Genomic DNA, 23,573 nt, shown 5'->3' on the forward strand with positions numbered 1-23,573 from the left:
TAGGCTGTGGACTGGTTCACGAAACTTCCCAACTTTCCCACAGAAATCAACAAATTGGGCAAGTCGAGAGCTGCCACAAACAAGAATTGTCTGAAAGTGTCTACAAATGAAGCTATATGGCTTGCGATTGCTGCAAGCACCGACTTCTCTCCCTATTTACCATGTTGCATTGCATGCTCCTAACGGCGTGGACAGCTCTTCAAATAAAAACTTGTGGATATCAGGCACAGACGATAGATACATTCCGTAAGTTTCCCCACAATAAAATCACGAAACCAGCAAGTTATTTTTTAATAACCCTGTATAGAACAGGAACGACAGCAGAGAATTGCAGAGTACAAATATCAGGTATAAATCAACTCAGCAAGAACATTTCACAAATTTCTGGTTCTCATTACCAGATTTCTGCAGGATAAATATCAATAAGCTAGAATAACTGCATTTGAAGTGCTAGCCTTCTTAGTACATTTACATTGGCAAAACATAAATTTGGCATAATCAAACAAAACATTGTGTAGAAAATATAATTTTTTAATTTTATTTTACTCGGCAACCAATATTATGCACATTTACATGCTTCCATTCATCAACTATATAATCAAGACCAAAATTACATCTAATATCACACCATGATCAGTCTTCATGAAAAAAAAAAAAAAAGCCTTTGCAGACATAATTACACAAACACATCCATCATGCATACAGTGCAATCTTAATTGTACTATTTTCATGAGCCAGAGGCAGAAAAATACATATAACGTGAAAAATGTAAAATATGGGTAGTAGTTGTTACATCAAAAACTTGAAAACACAAAATGAAAGAAGAAATACAAATGTGAACACAAATGCATTGCATACATAAAGACAAACTGAAATGTTATTTTTTTGTACTCCATATGTGCCAGCGCACTCTTTCATGAAAGAGGATAACTTTTGAGCATTTCTGATCATTATCCTTACATGAAAACGTAAAGATACCCAACTGAAGAGTTAGTAGAACAAAATATTTTCTTCCAAAGTCTAAACCTAGAATTCCAATGGACAAGTTGACTTTGTAATTTGTCAGTTTTGTGACAGCATTTATTTGATCGCATACGGCAAGTCTCCTGAGAAACCATTGAATTTTGATCGCATAGCATTGAAGAAACCTCAAAGGGTATTCTTGTAAATCAAATTGTGCCTCAGTTACAAATATGGCAAGGAAATTGAATTCTCATGGATCAAACTATGCTGTAAGACCCACAACAAACATGGGGGAAAAAATAGAACCCTCATGAATCAAATTGTGACATAAGCACCCAGCTACAATATGGTGGGAAAGTGTACCTAGCTTACAATTAATGGAGTGGCAACCTGTATTACATTTACACAGCAATTTAAGTTGATAAATTCAGACTCAACCAAGACTCAGATTCATTTGTGTTTGCTTGCTTAAATTTTCACATTATGGCATCTACTGTGTGTACCAAATTATAATATGTTATGCTTAATATCTTAAAAAATATATATATTGAATGTTACTTGGCCTCAGCTCTCACAAATGTTTCATCAATTCCGAAATATCGAGACTACACTTCATATCCTTCACCTGCTTTTTACCCCAAAGAGACAAGCAACACACGTCATTTGAGGATTTCCCCAAGTAAATGCAGGCTTGTGCAGTCTTATTCAACTGTGTGATGTGAAACGTTGCTGTTGATTTGTTCATTTGCAAAGACATGTGTCACTTGTCCCTTCGGTGTGAAATCTCCCTTACACAATGTGAGCAGAAGACACACACTTGCCAAGACTCATGCGGCAAGCACTGTATATACCCTATCTATGCATTACTGTGCATCTAAGGCAAGATCACATCTGAGATGGATGAAGCTACCTCACCAAAGGCTCCAGTGTCAGTAAAAGAGAGGGGGGAGTATGAAATTGAGACATCCACATGAATTTTGCCACACGTTTATCTTACTCATAGGAATATATCTAACATTGTATGTACACAAGACTATTATTGTTACTGTTGCAATGCTTTGCATGTGTATATTTGAACCAGCGGTGTCAATTAAAAAAGAAATCATATGCCATGAAATAAGGTTAAGTATATTACCTCCCCTGAAGAAACAGTTTGCGTACCCACATTTACAAACTGCATGGCTTCTGTCCTTCGTTGCCCTTCTACAATGACATGATCTATTTTTATACATTGTTCGGCAGAAACAAGACCGTCAGCAGTGTCGACTCCACGACTGACATTGGTTTGAAGCTGAGAGCAATTAACAATGTCACACACTCCGATTGGAGTCTTCAGCAATGTGTCTTCGGGAGCAGCATCCTCACAGTGATCCGTCATTGTGCCCACTTCTTTCTTATCGACATCTGCGCACACATCCTCCATGTTTTCTAGAATCTTTGCTACCCAAGAGCTGGCCATGACCTTCACACCAGCCTCTACTGTATCTGATAACAATTCTTCACCCGTCACTGAAGAAATGGCTGACTTAAATGCAGATTCCAGTAGATCACTCGCCAAAACCATCTTCTTCACTTCCTCTCCAACAAGAAGCATGACCGTGCTACTGAGGCAAGTGGACGCAGATTCGTTGCCATAGGTGTTAAGAACATCGACCAACGTGGACTCCAAAATATGCTCAAAAGCCGCATTAAGGCAGCTGACTGAAGAAGGCTTGCAGATCAAATTATCATTGACATCTTCAGCATCAGATCCTGTTTCTTCACATGGCTCCCTATCGCAAGCACTACCTGGCCACAGTGTTAATCCGTCTTGTTCACCAACAGCTGTCTTGGCTTCTGATGAAGATGAATCTGGTGATGCTGAATTCAGCTGCTGGGATCTACAAGAAAAATGCAAAATAAATAAAAAAATAAGATGGGATCTGAACTGGCCAATTGAATTACTTTACTGTTCTAGCAAAAAGTAAGTAACTCTCTAGCCTTCTTAAACTCGGAGGTTTATGGCTGCAGGAACACACGCCTTCCATTTGTTCCTATCCTGGACAAGATCAGTCCAATCTTTCCCTCCTTACTGATTTCTTTTGGGTCCATCTCAACGTTGTCCTTCCATCTTTGTCTTGGCCTTCATACAGGTCTCTTACCTCACTGCTCTACCAATACAACAAAGACCCTCTGGTGCAGTTGTTGAATTTTCAACATTAAGCAAGCAATGCAATCAGCTGCTTGCCATGCAATCCTAACCTTGCATTGCCAAAATGTGTGGCATGCTTCAACACATGCCCATCGCCTGAATTCAGTACCAAGTGTTTGTGTCATTATGAAGGAAAGAATCACTCACAGCAAGAACAGAGATGGAATATTTAATGTTGTTGAATTTTTTGACAACAAAGCAAGGAAGGGATGTTATAAATAAGGCAACAGGAATAGGGATACCAGACATCCTCTTTTTCCCCGACATGTCCTACATTTCAGCCTTGTGTCCGGCATCTGTGAGGAACTTCAAAAATATCATAAACGTCTTAACATTTTGAGCATCGCATAACATAAATTAGGAAAATACATGTTTCGTTTCAACACACATAAATCATGAAAGTTACAGTCTATGGACTGCACTCCCAAACTCAATATTGAAATTTATTTTGATTTGGTCATTGCCCAGAAAAAAAAGTGTGTCCAGCTAGAACAAAGATGGAAGCAATTAATGAACAAAGTTTTGGGGTCACTATTCAATGCCTGAGCAGAATTTCTTGCTTTGGAGTTTAAATGGAGGAAATTAATCATGGAACTTACCAGGCGTTTTCCATTCTTATTCAATTTGTTGATTGTTAAGCAGGGGGACACACAGAACAGTTATTGAACTAGAAAACATCCCAAATAAAACTTATGGAAACATTCCAAGTTATGTTAATAATTGCTAAATATTTGTTTGCAAATCTGACCTCCCCAATAGCATAGTGGGTATGTCATCACCTTGTAATCAAGGGGTCCTGGGTTCGATAACCGGTGGAGGCACATGGCACAGTGGTTCGGATCAAACTTTAAACTGTAGGTCCAGTCCCGATTAGTTTATCTGTGTATAAACTGGACTTAAGACAAGAGTTCAATTTCAACTGTTTGCAATTACAGGTCATATTGATGATAGAGTCTGCACTGCTAATGGATCAGTGTAATTTCAGAGTTTGACTGTTCAGAGTTTCATACGTATATTTTGACTCAACCTGAAATTTTGAGAAAAATTGGTAGTAAGAAGTGCAATGTTTAGTATTGATTAAAAGTTTGGTAACTTCCCATTTAAAAAATCATTCTTTTTAAAAAACTGAAAATGTGTCAATTTTAGATGACTTTTTAACATGTTCTAGGAATGTGTATTATTTACTCGGAATGTTTAGTGTTCTACTTTTCCCTTATAGCGAGTGATATGGTAACCCCAAACATGACGGGACAAGCTAAAGGGAACATTTTTGTTTTAGAGTGACAAGAGGAGTAAACAAACAAATGTCCACTTTAGTTCCCAAACTGACCACAGCTGTTTCCTTCTTGATATGATTGAATGTTGCTTTTCTGTCACTTTGGCTAGTAATGACAATGAATGGTGATCAAATGAAATGGCAAATGCACGCAAGAAGAACAAAACAGCACAAAGCTCACAGATGATTATGCTGGCTGTGGGTCTAGGAGCACCTTGCAAGAATGCAGCTTACAGGGTGTGGAAGAGACTTTGACATTTAAAGACTCTCCTATTGAGAATGAATTACAGGAATGATTTTTGAATATTACAGCAGTTTTTCGAAAGAAGAGAAAAATCAGGGTTGCTACTTTTTTCATTATGAAACTCCCTGACATTTCCAGAATTTCCTAGTACAGAAAATAAATTTTTCAAGCATGATTTTCTATTTTGAAACTTGTTTTTTTAATTAAATATAGGCCTGTTAAGTATTACGAATATTCACTTTCACCAACTTTCTTTAAATCAAATTTCATTCTACACACAAAAAATACACAAAAATTACGATCAGCATGAAATATGTCATGTGTTATACTAATCACTTGCATCTAGCCTTCAGGCTAATGTAACACAGGTGCATTATTTCACCATAACATTTTCGCTATGTAAAAACAACTGAAAATGTTCATAAATGAAGGGCTCGGGTGCAAAACATGATGACAAAATGCAGGTTTCGAGATATTGGAAGTTGTTTCAAAAAAATCTGATTTACAAATTAGAATAAATTTCTAAATTATTTACAACAAATATGATTCACTTGTATGTTGTTTACTATCATACAAACATGATATTTCATCTGAATTATTTTTTTCGGTGGTGTTACATGCGATTTGTTTGAGGGTTGTTCAAGGAATTGTTGTAGTTCCCATGCTTTACATGCAACGATATTATCAAAATAAGTGATCAGATACGCTTTATTCAAGCTAACTTGTGATGTCAGTTCAATAATAATATTTTGACATTAGACTTTTTATAGCAGCCATAACAATTTGTAACACAAAAATGAAAGCCTTTAATAATAATAATTTTATTCAATAAACAATAACCTGAGCTACTTGTTGTAACAAGTTTATGCTTTATATGTCTATGACTGAAATGAACACAATTAGAAAAGTAGATTTCATCATTTTATTATGTTAGTATTTAAAAAATAAGTTCTGAATGCTTGTGATTAAAAATAACTTCCTTATATCTATATGGAGATCAATATTCGTAAAATAATGTTTATATATGAGCGGTTTTTCAGCTTCACATATCTACTTCACAGACACAGAGGCTCTATTTATTATCTCAGTATGCCAAGCAGAATGCGATTCACAAGCCTCTTTTGACACAAAGCTGTTACGTAGACTATCCAAATTGCATACAATGGCAATATTAGATTTTTGTGATTCAATAAGCAATTTATACATAAGATAGAGATGGTCTTTTTTTCGAAAAATTGAAAATCGAAAAATCATTTTTTCAAAACTGAAAAGTGGAAGTATGAAAAAAAAATCGAAAAACAAAAAAGCAAAAATGAAAACCTTTTTTTTATAAAAAATATTTTATTTTTCGAAAAACGAAAAACGATTTTTTTTTAAAAAAACTTTTCTTTGAAAGACTATTATTATGTTAATTAAATTACAAATACGTTATTAGGTCCACCATAAAAATATTATAACTTTTAAAATGCACATTACAGATATATGAAAGAAATATTTTATAAAAAAACTAAACTGTTCCAAATAATTGATATGATTCAGATCATATTACACATTCCTTAAGTGTAATACATTTTTGATGTTGCTTGTAAGGCATGGTATCTTAAAGCAGCCTTAAATGTGCATACCCAATTAAAAATCAAACTAATTTCTATGTGACTTCAGTTATTTATATCTAGTAGAAGAAAAGTATGTGCTTCTCTACTAGATCCCAGTTCACATCCAGGTACGAGAGTAAAATTTAATTCGAAACTGCCATTATGAGCACTGCTGCATGTTAACAATGGTATCTACAGTAGATACCATGTTTTACATGAAATAGAATGTACGTGGCCATACACAGTTTTAGTCGCATTTTTGATTGGCAACCTCTTCATTCCCCTCATTCTTAGTCGGTGGTAGATATTCCGGGTCATTATGGGAATCATATACACTTTCAAACTCATTCTCATCTTTGCTGTTGCCTCAATAACTTTCCGAGACACGTTGCAATTCAGTAACAGCCGTTTCGCCGCCATCTTTGCTACTTACCATACTTTACAAGAAACGACTGGTAGATACCATAACTTCTAACACGTCTAGCTCTGTCATCTGTTGATGAAATGAAACACTTCAAGTATGATTCGACTCCATTTACGATGAACTACACGATGCACATTGTAACTCCAAAATGACCAAAATGTCACTTACCATGTTTTACACGCAAGCCCTTAAAATAATAAAACCTTCTTAAACCATACAAAGTTTTCACTTTCTAGCAGATTTGCTATATAATTCCTATTATGCAACAAAAATTTCTCCAGATGCTGTGATTATAAACATAAACAAAGAAATAGAATTTTCTACTACACTATATTTGTATATTTGCTTTCTGCACTCTACATATATAGGGTTACCAGACATCCGGTTTTGTCCAGCGTCCAGGAGGAATTTGAAAAATATCATAAATGTTCTACATTTTGAGCATCACAAAATATTAATTAGGAAAATATGTAAAAGAAACAAATTATGCAAGTTACAAGTCTATGGACTGGGCTTCCAAACTCAATAGTGAAATGTATTTTGATTCAGTCATTGCCCAAAACAAAAAAAAAAGTTTGTTCTGCTATTAAATAAACGGAACCACTTTCTGATAGCGTCATTGTTCAATTCCTGAGCAGAATTATACTGACTGTGAGACCAGATGCCAAAGCCTCGCTTGTCTGTCAAACACAGTTCAGGATGCATTAATACGAGAAAGCAGATGTAATTCTCTTCTTAAATTCAGCTTCAGTTTTTATCTTAACTGGCCCTTTGGTAAATATTTTTTTCTTAACCCGGTACCGCATGTTGTGCCATATCTGGGACATACCGTTTTTTCCGTTCTAGGGTTTTCACCTTTTACCTCTCTTCAACTACATGTGCATGAGGCTGTTCGTTATGAATGTGTTACTCGGTCCGCAGGAACTGGTGCCACCTTGTGGCTAATTTCTGAATTACAGCACGCCAAATGTTCTGTTGTGCTCTTCGTGTGGACGTGAAGTTGATGGACAAAAATAATATTTTTTTTCAGTGATTATTTATTTCTGACCAATAAGAACTATATACATTTTGTTCCTGAACATTCTTGTTCGATTTACAATTGTTGTATACAATTATTTGTTACGCATAGTGTGAGAACTTGGTTTTCTGTGTTTGTGCCACATGTGGCACATTGTGCAATAGAGGTCATGGATCCAAATTCCTTTTATGGGCGAAAGAATCTCCCTAGAACATTTTCAAATGAGTGGCAACTGCTGAGTAGCAGTGAAGATTCTGACTTGTCTTGCTCTGATGATGATCCTGAATGTAAGTATAATTTTATTTATTTTGTATATTGTTGTATAATCATGATAAAAGTAATAGAAATACCACAATGAAAACCATTGCAATCACAAAACGATAAATTGTCATCAAATATAAATGATTAAGTATGCAGTTGTCCTTCCTAGGTTTATAGAAATGATGAAATTTATCATATTATGATAATGATATGATATCATATTATCACTGATAATTATATCAAATTTGTAAAGCATGGTGGAATTTATTATTTGCAGGTTATACAAATAATAATAATAATAATTCCACTCAGGTAAAACAGCGATAGCAAAAAATCAGGCGAGGCTAGGCTGACTCGGTAGCTCAGTGGTTAGAGTAATGGCACGGTATGCCAGAGACCCGGGTTCGAGTTCTGGTCGAGCCTGCATTTTTCGCTGAAAATTTCTACGTAGGACATCTCCTGTGCGTGCCTATCTAAAATAATTTCATATTGATTGAAATTACATTGCTTTCAAATTTGTTGCATGTTTAGAAAATATAAATCCTAATTACTCATATTCTTTATTCCAGATGTACCTGAAAATGATGACTGTACTAGCAGTGATGATGATTCACAAAGTATGGAAGATGTTGAAAGAAAGTCATCCAATGAAGAACCAGCTGCAGGATCTTCCTCCGAGGGTTGTCAACAATCTACAAGAGCTGTAGATGGAAGACGCATAATATGGAAGCACAATTACCTCCAACATTCGGCTAGTGACACATTATTTTCAGGTGTTACAGATTTGCCCCAGTGTGTTTCTGCTCTCAAAAGTCCACTTGATTTCTTTTCCTTTTACTTCACACCTGAACTGATAGAACTGATTGTGGAACAAACATGACTCTATTCAGCACAGAAAAGGCCTCAGAAACCAATTGATCTGACAAAAGATGATATGGAAAAGTTTTTAGGTTCTCTTTTGTGGATGTCTATCATCAAACTGCCTAGATCAAGACTATATTGGAACAGCAGTTTCTTCATACCCCAAATTGCCTCCCTGGTGCCACTGAACCAATGGGAAGAATTAAAACAGTTCTTACATTTCAATGATAATTCCACTCAGGTATCTCGGGATCAACCTGGATATGATAAGCAACATAAAATAAGACCACTCTTAGAAAACATAAAAGTTCAATGCCTGAAAGTTCCAATGGAAGAGAATCTGTCTGTAGACGAACAAATATGTGCTTTCAAAGGACGGAGCTCACTAAAACAGTATAATCCCAAAAAGCCTCATCGCTGGGATTATAAATTGTATGTTATTTCAGGAGTCGGTGGACTTCCATACAATTTTGAACTTTATAGTGGAAAATTCCTAATGAAATTGACTGTGGTGCATCAGGAAATGTGGTAATTAGATTGACTCAACCAGTCCCAAGGCATGCTAACCATAAGGTATATTTTGACAATTATTTCAACAGCCCTAAATTGCAATGTTACCTTTCAGGTGAGGGAATTTTCAGCATTGGCACAGTCAGAATAAATCGAGTTCCTGGATGTAATTTAGTAAGTGAAAAAGATTTGAAAAAGAAAGGACGGGGTTCATATGATGAAGTTACAGCCACAATAGATGGGACAGAAATATCATGTGTCCGTTGGTTTGATAACAAGACTGTGAACTTGATGTCAACATTTGTGGGAAGTCAACCTGCAGGAAAGGCTAAGAGATGGTTTTCCTCAGAGAAAACATTCAAAGATGTTGACTGCCCAAGTGTAGTTTTGGCTTACAATAAGCACATGGGAGGAGTGGATTTACTAGACTCACTTCTGTCACTGTATAGAATACAACTTCGTTCGAAAAAATGGTATTTCAGGCTATTTACTCACATGCTGGACTTCACAGTTGTCTCTGCATGGATTTTGTATCGTAGAACTAAGATAGAGCAAGGAATGTCTCCACGTGAAGTACTAAACCTCTTCCAGTTCAAAGCAGAAGTTGCGGAGTGCCTTGCTTTATGCAAAAAGTCGAATATTCGAAAAAAATCTGGTCGTCAGAGTAGAGAAGTTGAACAAGAACTGGAAGCCAAGAGACATAAGGGCCCAAGAGCAGCAGTCCCTGTCTCTGATGTTAGGTTGGATGCGACGAGCCATTGGCCTGAAGTTACTGATGATCGCCAGAGATATAAGAAACCTAAGTGCAGTGGCAAGTCCTTCATAAAATGTTCTAAATGTTCTGTTCATCTGTGTCTCAAGAAAACAAATAATTGTTTTGTTGAATTTCACACAATGTGACATAAAATAATACAGTATGGTTTGTTAAATATTTACTTCACTATTCACTATAATTAATTCCTTGAGCTTCACATGTGCATATTGTATCATATTTGGAACATATTGTAAGTGACTTGAAAAATGTTCTAAGTGTTCAGTTCAATTTTATCAAAAAAATTATTTGAAAAATTACTTTGCACAATCCCATAGAAACTAATAATGCATGAAATTTGCCCATTTTTACCATTAATGCAAAGGTGCACAACGTGCCATATCTGACACATACTGGTATCTCAAATTCAAATAGTGGTAGATGATTTTGGTTAACATTCTTTCCATATGTACAACCAATTGACAATAAAAACAAAAAATAAATATTTTTTTAGTTTCATTTTCTTAATTCATGCAATGGAGGGTTAATTACTAATTTCCAACTTTTCCTAAGTAGGGGTCGAATAAATAAACGTTAAGAAAAATGAAACAAAGGTCTAGAAAAGTCCAGAAAAAGTCAAGAATTCTGGATGTGTTATTTTGGTAGACACCCTGTTATTGAACTAAAAACTACCCAAGATGAAACTTCTGGAACCATTTTAAATTACAGGAATTGCTGAATATTTGTTTGCCATTACAGGTCATAATTCAAATGTTGAGAGAGTACTTCATTACCATGAGCACAACAGCACGAGATAAATTATTTTTCAAAAAGTCTGTAAAATGTTCGGTACTGGTCCCTTTAATTTCCATGCTAACATAAATATAGTTTGACTAAACCTGAAATTTGATAAAAATTGTCTTCTCTGATAAAACAAGTAGTAACGGGTGCATTGATTAGTATGATTGCAAGTTTTGAAATGTTGAATTTAAAAATTCATTAAGAATTAAATTTTTTAAAACGGAAGTGTCATTTTTCAAATACTTTCTAAAGTGTTCTATAGAAATATGTATTATTTATTGAGAATGTTTTGTGTCCTACATTTTGGGACAGCATGTTCTACATTTCCCTTACAGCGATCTTGTTAACCCTACATATATTTACTACTATTATGCAGAATCCACAGATAACAGTAAGACTAATGTTCATTATATAAAATTCTACTAGCGTTATACTCTTACAAACAAAATTTCTTTGCTTGCCAACAAGACCAAGTTCTTATAAAATAATAGATGATAACCATCTTCTTCATCAATCTTTCCAATAATTATGATCATGTTATCAACCTGGTTTAGTTATCAATCAGTATAGCTGGACTACAACTTTTACGTTGATATTCTCTCTAAAACCTAGTACAAAGAGAAAATTAAATATAGTACCTACAAGTCTATGTAGAAATGAAATTCAAAGGAACCATAATTTTGTAATAAGATGAGAATCATAAGAACGAGATGAACAAGTTTCTGAACTGAACCAAATGTTCATTTTGCAACTCTTGCAGACTCCAAAATGCATGTAATTTCCAGGTGATGTGCAAAATTCCATAACATTTCCCTGTTTTCCAGATGCATAGCAAAACCTACAAATTTGGAAACAGCTGCCCTAGCCTCAGCCAAAGGTCCAGCCGAGCCTTAAGTGCTTATCTTTCACCCCTTACACCCTATCTTTCACCCCTTACACCCAAGACAAAAATTCACTTTAGCATACTCATCCTTATGGACCTATTATTTCATGGATATGGGCATTGTCAAGAAACATGAATGTTCATAATAAAAAAGAAATGCAATGTACGCTTTAAGGAATATTTAGAAAATAAACACTAACACTTTATAAAATACATGCATAGTATACCATTTTTCAGTTTGAACTACAAAATTTTATGAATAAGCTTACATTTCTCATTATATTTATCAGTTTTTAGAGTATTATTAAAGTTATAAATTATTGTGTGTATGTGTGTTGCAATTATTTTTTTTTTTAGCAAGGGGAGTGAATCTGTATGCAAGGAATAATCTGCTTGAATGTGGAAATTTAGTCTTTGGGCGATTCTACATCAAATCAGACTGACGTTGACCACTGACCTCCCGGATTTTGACAGTGAGTGGGCATGGACCTTATTTCTATGGTGAAAGTGAAGTGAAAATAGAAACCCTCCAAATAACTGAACCCTGAAATTGAAAACTGTTGGACACAAACTCTATTCTAACTTGGTTGACTGCCAAGAACATGTGTTCGACAAAAAGCTGTTTTATGTTATTTTGATTAACCAAAATAGGTAGACAAGCGCTGTTAAGTAAGAAAAATACTAAATATCCAGATTCTACAGATATTGTATCTGCCAATGTCAGTTGGTAATGCAGGTGTACATACACAGAAACCTCGCATGCTTAAGAAGTTGTAAGACTCGCAACCAGTGTGTCGTAGAGCATTTGTCTGTTCAGACACAGATCACAGCAGGCACTGTAATGAGAAGCTTCAGGATGCCAGAAAATGTACTTCCTCTGACCTGAAGATTTGTCATTCTACACACTGCAATTGGATGTCCATTGTCTGGTCTATCTTAATATGTGTGCACTCTGGCATGAGTGGATGGTGAATGAATAGGGGCATGCATATTTCGAAATTTGAAAAAACACATTGTAGTGTTAATTTTTCATGTTTCTGAAAGGAGTGAGATGCATTTTGTGACCATGTTTTGTCACGAAATAATGCGAAATGAACTGCAAAAAGCGAAATTTACTCTTAAACATGAAATTCAGGGTTTATTCACCGACGCAACACCTTCTGAGGTCTGAATTATCCTGAGAGTTATGCAATTCCCGGAAAAGTTTTTAATTCTGCTGTTAATATTGGAGAAGCAAAAATGGACTCCTTTACACAGAAATAAACTTAATACTCAGATAACTACATAAATGGGCTATTAGAAGTGAAATGTTAATTCTGTGGAATAAGTGTAGTTTTTAAATCAAATTTAGGATTATGTTCACAATTTTAAAACCAAAATGTCTTTTTATATACCACTTTTGATCCAATTTTTCACCGCTATAACACCGATATTTTATTTTATTTACCACTTTTGAACCCGAAATTTACCCAGTTTTTATACCAAAATTTTGCTTTTTTATTTACCAAAAATATGTGCCTCTATGAATGAATGATGGTGAACGTAACATTTTCATTTTATTTTTATTACTTTAACTTTCATTATTTCGGGGTAAAATGTATAAATTTCATGGCAGTTAAAAGCACTTTCATTCCTGAAAGGAGGAAAATCATTTTTCTATGACAATTAGTTCTCAAGCTACAATTTATTTTAATTTGTTTATTTACTTTTAATTTTTTTTTTGTGCTTCATGGCACCTGGAAAGCCATGAGTGGATTACCAAGCAATGTGCATGATTAAAAAGAACTAGTATGTACTCAACCATAAGGGAAGTTAAAATTTGGAATGAACCAGAGTAGATGTAAGTATTGATAACCAAATACAATTACATATTGTAAAGGAAGAATGAATACCTTTCTGAAGAAACTTCTATGACAGGAACATCCAAATCTTGTGCAGCTTGAATACTTTCTTTATCTGTACATTTATCAGTTCCTGATGTATCATCCTGTAAATGTAATACATTAATGAAAACAAAGAACTCTGTTCACTTAGAGAAATGATAAAGATTACTGCTACTAGTAATGAACTCAGATCTAGTGTTATTAGAGTACATCCGTCACTTCTTTTGCATGTAAAAAAATATGAATTTAACTGCATTTCTCCATCACAACCGTTTATATAAATTTAAAAAAATATTATGTTCATATAATTAAATTTGTTGTGTGATTGATTGATTTGAATTATTTTACTTCACTTTTTTTCTGACACTTTTGGCAAGATATGGATGAGTGACGATTGATTGAGTTCGTGTTTTAAGTCCACTTATCATTAAGGCTAATCGGGACTGGACCTACAGGTTAAAGTGGGATCCGAACCACTACGTGCCTCCACCGGGTATCGAACGTGGGACCCCTTGATTACAAGGTGAAGATGCTACCACTGTGCAGTCGGGATGAGTGGTGAAATTGATAAAGGAACATTCACAATGAACACACCCTTGCCGAGTCAAAGATTCAAACCCAGGACACCTGGCATCTTTGCATGCTGTGCCATTTGTTGCATGAATAATACATGTTGTGTGTCAATAATGCTAGATAATAATTTCATATAGATCAACCAACTTGAACATCAAAGTCTTTAAATAGATACTTGACAGTGCATGCAGTTAAAACATGGTGCCAAAAACTTCCATCACAGACATATTTTGTGTGTGTGTGTGTGTGTGTGTGTGCCTGTTAAAAACTTCCTATATCAATTGCTAAAACAAATACTGCAACAGACTACTAACCACAATTAAAGCTATACTATCACTGGGGACTAAAATCTCCACACCATATTTAAAAGCTTAGACTGTACAGGGGCACTCAGCACACGTAAGGATACAGGGCAGCACACAGCCCTACAAAGCATTATACTGGCTGTGTATCCAAGTGCCAGAGCCTTGAAGCAGTTGCTGGGACCTATGCACATTTTAACATGCTATGAATACATATAGGAAGGGGGGAGGTGATGTGATCAGCATCATGCTCCAGATGTCTTTACCCCCTTCAGCCAAGAGGCACTCTATGCATGGACATTGTCAGAAAAATTTCCACCTAAAATCAAGCACCCTGGGAATCGAAACCTTGGTCTCCCACATGGCAGACAGCTAGCCGCCGTGGCAGAGTGGTTAGCACATGCACTACGAAGCCAGGGGGTTTTGGTTTGAATCCTGGCCTGGGCATGGATGTTTGTGAGTGTCCATTCATCAATTTCATCATATCATCACTCATCGTCATCTTTGCAAATTAGCCAAAAGTGGCACAAGAAGCGAAGTAAAATAAAGCAAATCAATCAATCACGTGGCAGTCAGGTGCCCTTATGAGTGGACCTCGCTAAAAGAAGAAGGTGGACCTTGCTATTGACTGCACCTTCTTCTTCAGACGAACAACAAACAAAACACTATAAAAGTTCGCTCCTAATGAAACATCTCATTTCTATCATACATGATGGACTCATACTTTAGAGAATGAAATACAAGGTATCAAATTAATACACGCAAAACTGTTTTTTTGTTCTATTAATGCAGGTACTTGGACAAGTCGCATGAGGATGGTCGCCAAAATTAATATATTTTGCATAAGTGAGTACTTCAGTATATTAAGACCTAGTGGACTAAGTATATGGATAAAATTCTTTGTCCTGAACATAAAATGTGGCATCAGTGTGGCATGTTTTTGGTAAGGTGCAGCTGGTCCTTTGACAGACAGCAGCGGATGCCTTTTGAAATTTCCACTCCTTTAAAAAAAATGTTATGAAATTGCAAACTGTGAATAAAATACACATACTTAAAATTCCATCTAGAGCATTAACATGAATCTTCCTGCAGTTTACTTTTGCTGTTGTCTAAATATTTGTATTAGTTTAATCCCTCAAGGTTTCCACCTGTTGAAGCGGCTCCGGCATCCACCCAGCGTCGTATAAAATGGGTACCTGGAGGTAACTCTGGGGGGTAAAGGCAGCCAGGGGTATGGTGCTGATCACATCACCCGCACCTTTGGCCGTGATCAAGGAAATGTGGGGTCCTAACTCCACACCCCCTATACGCCTTCATGCATGGTGTAAAGCACAGGGGAACATTTAACCTTTACTTTACTTTTTAACCTCTCAAGCTGGGACAATGTACACATGTACGTTTGTGGAATTTTGTACTAATTACGGTTCGGCATGTACGTTGGATGCATGGTTGACTTAAAACTGCTCTCATATGCCATGTATTGGCGATAAAAATAAATCGTTTTAACCAGTTGAAGAGCAGTGTTAGTCTTTACTGCCATCTACAAGGTAGTAAGGAAACTACATGCACAACTTTATTTTCACAAGTCAAACATTTTAATGGCTGCCATGTCGCAACCGGCAAGTAATGAGTAACTGGAACGGAGCTTGTTGGATGGAAGTAGTGTTAGTAGTTTTGATTTGGCTTCCAATAGTGTCAAATGTGCACAAGAAGAATTTACTTGCTTTGTAAATAACGAAGCTGAAGATGAAAAATATGAAGAGGAAATTTCAAACATCACAGTAATGAACAAAATATATCCAGAATAAATGGAAAATACATAAATCGCAAAAATTCACACCAATCAAGGTAGAAGACATTGTGGATGAGTAACTCTGAAAGTTTGATTTAAATATAATATCTAGTTGTTTCTTTTAACAATAGTCATTTGTTACAACCCGAAAATGCTAAATCTTACCAATTTAAATACCGCTTGAGGATCAGCTGGCAGAAATTTTAAATCCTGGCCCTGAGGGGTTAGTATTTTGACACAGCCATGAAACTATTGCAAATATTTTGACAACAGCGAAAGCAAACCACACAAAGATTTATGTTCCGAGGAACATTATAGGAGGAATTCTAAACATATGTAATTTCTCAGATTTTGTAACATCATAAGTAGTTTCTCGCAAGGGAAGGAAATTTCAAAAAGTGCCTCGCTTCCATCGGTCATAAGGCCCAGCCGATCCTTAAATACTGTTAATTTTATAATGCATTTTTCCAATATATGACATACAAGACATTATCCTGTTCTGTATTTCTAACTTACATTATTCTCTGCTTCATTCTCACAAATATCTTTAGGTTCAACTAGGTTTTCACTTTCACGTAGTTGCACATCTCCATTTAGGGGCAAACAATCTTCACTTTCATCCATCAAATATTTCTGCTGGAAGAAACAAAGAAGGGTTCAACTAAGAATTTAAAACACAAAACACAATAAACAAAATAGAATTAAAGGCAAAATGCATATTGCATATAAGCTCTGGTACAGGTGTGAAGAGTTCTGAACACTTTGCGACACTAGCAAATCTATATTCTCAATTCTTCCTCTCTAGCCTTCTTGTACTCTACAGGGTGTCCGAGAAGTACCCATACCCCTACATTATATTGCATAGTGCATAATGCCCCTAGATAAATTACATTTATTTACTATAACATATGTATCTATTTTTTACATTATTGATTAATTGATTTGGTTTATTTTACTTTGCATTTCTGCCATGTTTGGCTAATCGTAAAAATAAGGATGATATGATGAAATTGATAAAGAGACACACAAAGAACACCTATGCCCAGACCAGAATTCGAAACTGGGACCTTTGTTGTTGTAGCATGGTGTGCTAACCACTCCACCAGGAAGGAGAGCTCTATTTACATTATAACATACTTGCAAACTTTACATTACATTACAGTACATCATTGGCCCTGAGCATTGTCCTTCGTGCATCCACATACACATTCCTCAGTCCTGTAACTACGTCTGCTCAGATCAGTCATGTTGCAACAAGTGACATACAAATTCTAGTGAGTGTTCCATAAGAGGCTCAGAGCAGGGATGCCAACCCAGACCACTGTCGCCACCTCCCCCCACCCCTGTAACCATAATTAAAGTTCCCAACATCAGGCCCTGCCAGTTCCTACAACCCAAACAAACAACTAGTACTCTCCGATCGAACCACCCTACACACCAAAGCATCTATTCTCCAGAATTTATATCTGCAAATCATTTACTTTAAGTCTACACTATTCTCACCTTCCCTCCATCTTCTGCCAAGCAGTCCGGAATACAGAGACCAAGACGTCAACAAAAGACAACACCTGGGATCAGCGAGTCACCACAGAATTTCTACACCCAGTGTTAACAGTGTCAATCAGTGATTTTTTTTTAATGTACACCCACAAAGAGTGAAACAAGAACGAAGTTGACATAGTGCCGCCAAAGGACACAACAAATATTCAATGTGACACTCTGCAAGGACTCTAAATATTCAGTGAACATAGTAAAATTATGTGTGTCACAAAAAAGAAAAAAGAAAAAAAAAGAAATAGAGAGACTGAATGATAATCAAAGCAATAAGCACATTGTTATCATTACCACTAGTTGAACTTTACAGGTGGGTTAAGGGATATCAATATTTAATCAAAGTATGTTTAACAGCATATTCAAATTCATGTAATATTAAATTTTGTTGTAAATAAATGATACTCACTTATTTATCCTCACTCCCCCCAGCGGTCAGGGGAATGTGGAGAGCACAAGGGAGAAATCTCAAAATCATATCGCCTCAAGTCATCAACCAAAACTCAGTGAGGCAGTGACATACAAAATACCACTTATGTGACATCGAACGCCGGTAATACCATAATCACTGTGAGATCAAAACAAGTAAACAACTGTAATTCCGGAAAGATTGGTCAGCAGATGTCATGACAAAATAACCAAATAAACAGACAATGAAATTTGGAAGAAGGAGTCGAAGTCATAGTTGCAGTGAGGTGCTTAAATAAGCGATAGATCAGGCAAAAGAAACGTCAACCGTTGGTGGCACGAGATAAGGAGAAGGACCTGTGGACTGCAACTCCTGCAATCCACCTGCCATCACCATCGCCGCGAGCCACTGTGTGGCAGAAGCCCATTTGAAACCACTGCTCACATCCGCTCGGAAGTGACGTACGACCAATCCGACCACAAGACTGCCGACGCCGATCAATTGCACTCTGTGGTTCACAGAGTACATCTGAGGGAGAGATCGCCAGAACCTTGTCAGCTGCATTCCCGGGCCAAGTCATTCCCTACAAAGATACACACCGAGAGGAAAACTGCCTGCCAGCGAGTCACTCACAAGCTGTCCGGACTTCCTGAACGAGGGTAAGTTGTCGACCAAGAGCCTCCCTTAGTTTCTCCACACCTTGACTGGGGCAAGCAGGGGCGATAAGTGGGTTTGAGCGAGATCACATATGTCATTCATACGAGTTGGGCAAGCGTTCCCCTCCCGATCCCTCTCAATGCTTCAATGAATTCAGTGAACGCATCAATATGATGACATACAAGACATTATCCTGTTCTGTATTTCTAACTTACATTATTCACTGCTTCATTCTCACAAATATCTTTAGGTTCAACTAGGTTCTCTTCACTTTCACGTAGTTGCACATCTCCATTTAGTGGCAAACAATCTTCACTTTTATCCATCAAATATTTCTGCTGGAAGAAACAAAGAAGGGTTCAACTAAGAATTTAAAATCCAAAACACAATAAACAAAATAGAATTAAAGGCAAAATGCATATTGCATATAAGCTCTGGTACAGGTGTGAAGAGCTCTGAACACTTTGCGACACTAGCAAATTTATATTCTCAATTCTTCCTCTCTAGCCTTCTTGTACTCTAGAGGGTGTCCAAGAAGTAGCCATACCCCTACATTATATTGCATAGTGGATAATGCCCCTAGATAAATGACATTTATTTACTATACAATATGTATCTATTTATTTACATTATTGATTAATTGATTTGGTTTATTTTACTTTGCATTTCTGCCACGTTTGGCACAAAGAACACCCATGCCCAGACCAGAATTCAAAACCAGGACCTCTGTTGTCGTAGTATGTTGTGCTACAGTGGCACAACTACAGGGGGAGCCCTATTTGGGCAAATAGCAGGGGGCAAACATTGGCGGCCAAGGGCACCTGCACGGTGGACACAGAGGGGCAAATCTTATGCACATAAAAATACATTTAAAATTTTATTGCTCGCTTTGCTGGCAATGCCTGCTTTTCTCAGTCTCGTCAAGTTCAGAGCTGTAGCTAGGGGGCAGCGGGAGTCAGCCATGGATGTCAACGATCTAAATGAAAAATGTAAAAGAGAGAATGCCATGGCATCCAGTGAAATTAAATTTATTTGCACCCTATTAAATCAACATTGTTTTCAATTGCAAAAATTGGATCTAAAAATTGTCTTGCTCGCTTCGCTCACTATGCGATTATTTTCTGTAATGTATTTAAATAATATGTGTTGAATACATTTTGAATATGTACACAACTTAGTGTTAGCATGTTGCATATGGATTTTATTTTGTGTCGCTCCATATTGCATATGTGTAAAACATATGTTGTACATGAAAGTTATATATGTTATATGTACAAAAAGAATTATCTTCAGAATGCATTTATCATTCATTTTCTGCCATTCAAAAATACAGTTTGTTTGCCTGTTTTCCATTATTAGCTAATGTAAAATTGATGGTGTTGAAAAAATATTTCAAATCTTTGATACTACCACTAGTAGTAGTAATAATAATAATGCCATTATTGTTATTATTATTATTAGTACATTTATCCTGGTACTGCTCCCCCCCCCCTGACAGACGAAAATTTGTGGTTGCACCTCTGGTGTGCTAACCACTCTGCCATGAAGGAGAGCTCTATTTACATTATAACATACTTGGAAACTTTACATTACAGTACATCATTGGCCCTGAGCATTGTCATTCATGCACCCACATACACATACACATTCCTCAGTCCTGTAACTATGTCTGCTCACATCAGTCATGTCGCAATAAGTGGCATACAAATTCTAGACCCTCAGAGCAGGGATGCCAACCATGAAAATGATATCATTCCCAAGCAACCGAATACATTCAACAGTCATAATAAGATACATGTGAGTAGGGGTATGGGGACTTTTCAGACATACTGTATATCTAATGCTAATTCTTGTTCAACAAGTGATTCTAATCGTAATTGTGTCAATGTGAAGTTTTGATTCAACGGTGGCACGTGCAATGTGTTACAGGGATAAATGAATTCTGTTAGCACTGGGAAAGGACCACACGTGAGATGTACCATGTACAACTTTCAGCAAAGAAATACAGGCTTGATCTGATCTGAACCCAGATCTCTGACATACTCTTACATTGCTCCACAAACAGAGGTACCGAGCCAGATCTGGCTTCATTTGTTTTGTTTTTTTGCTTCTGCTCATTTACCTGTTTGTAGAGTTGTTTCTGTCAGTGCTACTGCAATGTGATCTGTTGCATTTGAGATGTTCACTATGTTGATGGGACCTAGTCTATTATAGAGTGGAGGTGCATATTACCTTGAAATTTGGCTATGTGCTTGGAGAAACTAGGTACTATCGACATCATCAGGGTTTCCAAGGCAATAGATTCAATTGCAATTGCACAGAAACATTCCACACAGGCATGATAGTAGCAGTGAAAAATCAGACACAACCAGGGTTGATTCATAGCTCAGTTCATACCGTATCATGCCAAAGGCATGACTCGAACCCAGGAGCCCGGGCACCATAGCCCGATAGTCTAATCACCTCATAAAAAGTGACCGAGTATGAAAGAAGCTGGAAGGAGCTTCTTTCAAGCAAATTACACCTGCGATCTTCAGCGGATGTAAAAATCCGCCGATACAAATTCTTCCGGAATCGCAGGAAAGATAATGCAAACACAGCTTTACGCTGAAAGTGCCATTATCAAGAGATGCGGTCTCTCAACAGCCGAAAGTTCGAATTTCATTTAAATAGCTCGAGAGAATATTTCTCCCCAGTCGGTATCTGAAATCTATCGCGTGCACAGTCGTAGCCTCGGAATTATACAAGCAGTTGAACTAAGAAAGTTATGGCGTGAATAGTTGTTGCCTCTGGCTTCTAGTTGATTATCACCCTGCGTTGGCAAGTCGATCTTCACATCGAGATCTACAGGTAACAAACGTTCCTAAATACTTTCTCTCACACCCCTGCCAGACCAGTCAATTGAAGTGTTTAAATTTAATCGTGAGTATAGTTCTTATTTCACGGGGCAAGCCCCTTGCTAGGTAGAGTGTTGACGGTGCTTTTCAGAGCTATACCCCTCTTACGATACACCTCTCGCAGCCAATTAACTGCAAATATCAGGCTTCACATAGGCTATCAATGGTCTCTTAATGTAAACAAACTGGTGTTTATACAATACAGCAATGGCACAGTATGCCAAAGACCTATGTTTGAGTCCTGTTTGAGTGTGCATTATGCTTCAATTTCTACATTTAGGCTGATTTCCACATCTTAACCATTCACACCAGTATTTCATGATCCAATTTGCATTCCCTGAATATAAAAATTGCATGCAACACTACAATAATGTTATAAGATATATTCCCAAGCTCTAGTATTATATACCCTCACAGAATATCATCAAAAGAAAATAACATTTAAAATATAAAATAAGGATGGGACAGATTAATCGATACTCTATTGGTATCGGTTGATATAGGCATATCGGTTTATAGGTAAAATTACCAATTATTTTACCAATTTGATTGCCAACCACTTGAAGGTTTCCGATAAAAACAACCAGACTGCACCTGCATCACATAGGAAAGACGTTCAAGTTGAGCATACCTCATACACTGTCAGAAGGCAAGAAGCAACAACGAGTGAGACAGCCTGTTTCTCGTTGCTTTTTTGGCACAGCAACACATCGATATTCGGTCCAGTGCTCACCAGTTACGAAAAGTGGGTCCTATATGACACTTCCAGGTGTGCCCGACATTGGTTGTCAACACGGAACTTTGTGCCTCACGCCACAAGACCACCTTCACACCCATGCAAGATCATGCTCTGTATGGTGGACTAGTTGCCAAGTGGTGCACTATGAGCTTGCTACCAACGGGCCAAACCATCGCTGGGGACCTCTACTCGCAGCAGTTGCAACGTGCGAAACAGGCACTGAAGCATAAGGAGCCAGCATTGGTTAATTACAAGTGTGTCGTGCTTCTTCACGACAATGCCAAGCTGCATGTGGTGCAGGTGGCCAAGGACAGAGGCCTGCACAAGACCTGGAGCAGACCCGTTCGCGAGACATCGCTCCTGAAATGCCATGCAACCTGCGCAACATCCTCGCTTGAGCAGCTTGTATGCCCACCTGCCCAGATCGTTCCTGGCAGGCATTGTAGACCCGCCGGGTACCCGCAGTCTTACGATACCTAGTAGGTCTCAGTTCGTTATTTCCATCAACTGCAGGCCCCTCCCTCTGCATGACGTAGTTGCTTCGAGTAGAAACTGCACCTGGCCCACACCGTTCTGCAGTGTTGCCAACTGCAATATATTTTCACTACTTAAAAAAGGGAACTCAAAGCTTCGTAAGCCACATCACCAATGAAATGAGATTTACGAATGTTGCTACCCCCCCCCACACACACACACATTGAAATAGGTTTTCCGTGGCACAGGATCCATAAGTATATGTCGTAAATAACCAATATACGTATATATAGTGATATAGGGCAGGACTGAAACATGTCACGTTCGACGCTGAAGTCGCGAGTCAAACAACACACTGTTCTACTGCGAACACCAGGGCCGTAGCCAGCCAGGGGCATTGCCGTTACCCTCGTTTGGGGGGGAGCAAGTACTTGGATAAACGTAACAACAACAACAATCACAATAATAGTAATAAAGTAGCATGAAAGGCATTATTATCCTCATAAATCACGCAAAAA

The 23,573-nt window shown here is 37.1% G+C and overlaps 1 protein-coding gene across 9 annotated transcripts in view; it reads right to left on the minus strand.

The window, feature by feature from the left end:
- Window positions 1-510: 510 nt before the first annotated feature.
- LOC145996578 (uncharacterized) overlaps window positions 511-23,573 on the minus strand; it is a 108,420-nt gene continuing 85,357 nt past the window's right edge. For 3 of the 9 annotated variants that reach the window (XM_083133090.1, XM_083133094.1, XM_083133089.1), the window contains exons 7-10: window positions 19,161-19,283; window positions 16,845-16,964; window positions 13,671-13,765; window positions 511-2,843 (exon numbers count right to left, since the gene is read on the minus strand). In XM_083133090.1, the coding sequence (XP_082989216.1) occupies window positions 2,066-2,843; window positions 13,671-13,765; window positions 16,845-16,964; window positions 19,161-19,283 (1,116 nt within the window). In that variant the 3' untranslated portion in view covers window positions 511-2,065. The remainder of the gene's footprint in view (window positions 2,844-13,670; window positions 13,766-16,844; window positions 16,965-19,160; window positions 19,284-23,573) is intronic. The other 6 variants (XM_083133093.1, XM_083133091.1, XM_083133097.1 and 3 more) reach the window with 6 other exon arrangements.

Source organism: Lepisma saccharinum, chromosome 12 (genome assembly GCF_977018435.1).
Source record: "Lepisma saccharinum chromosome 12, izLepSacc3.1, whole genome shotgun sequence".
NCBI lineage: Eukaryota > Metazoa > Arthropoda > Insecta > Zygentoma > Lepismatidae > Lepisma > Lepisma saccharinum.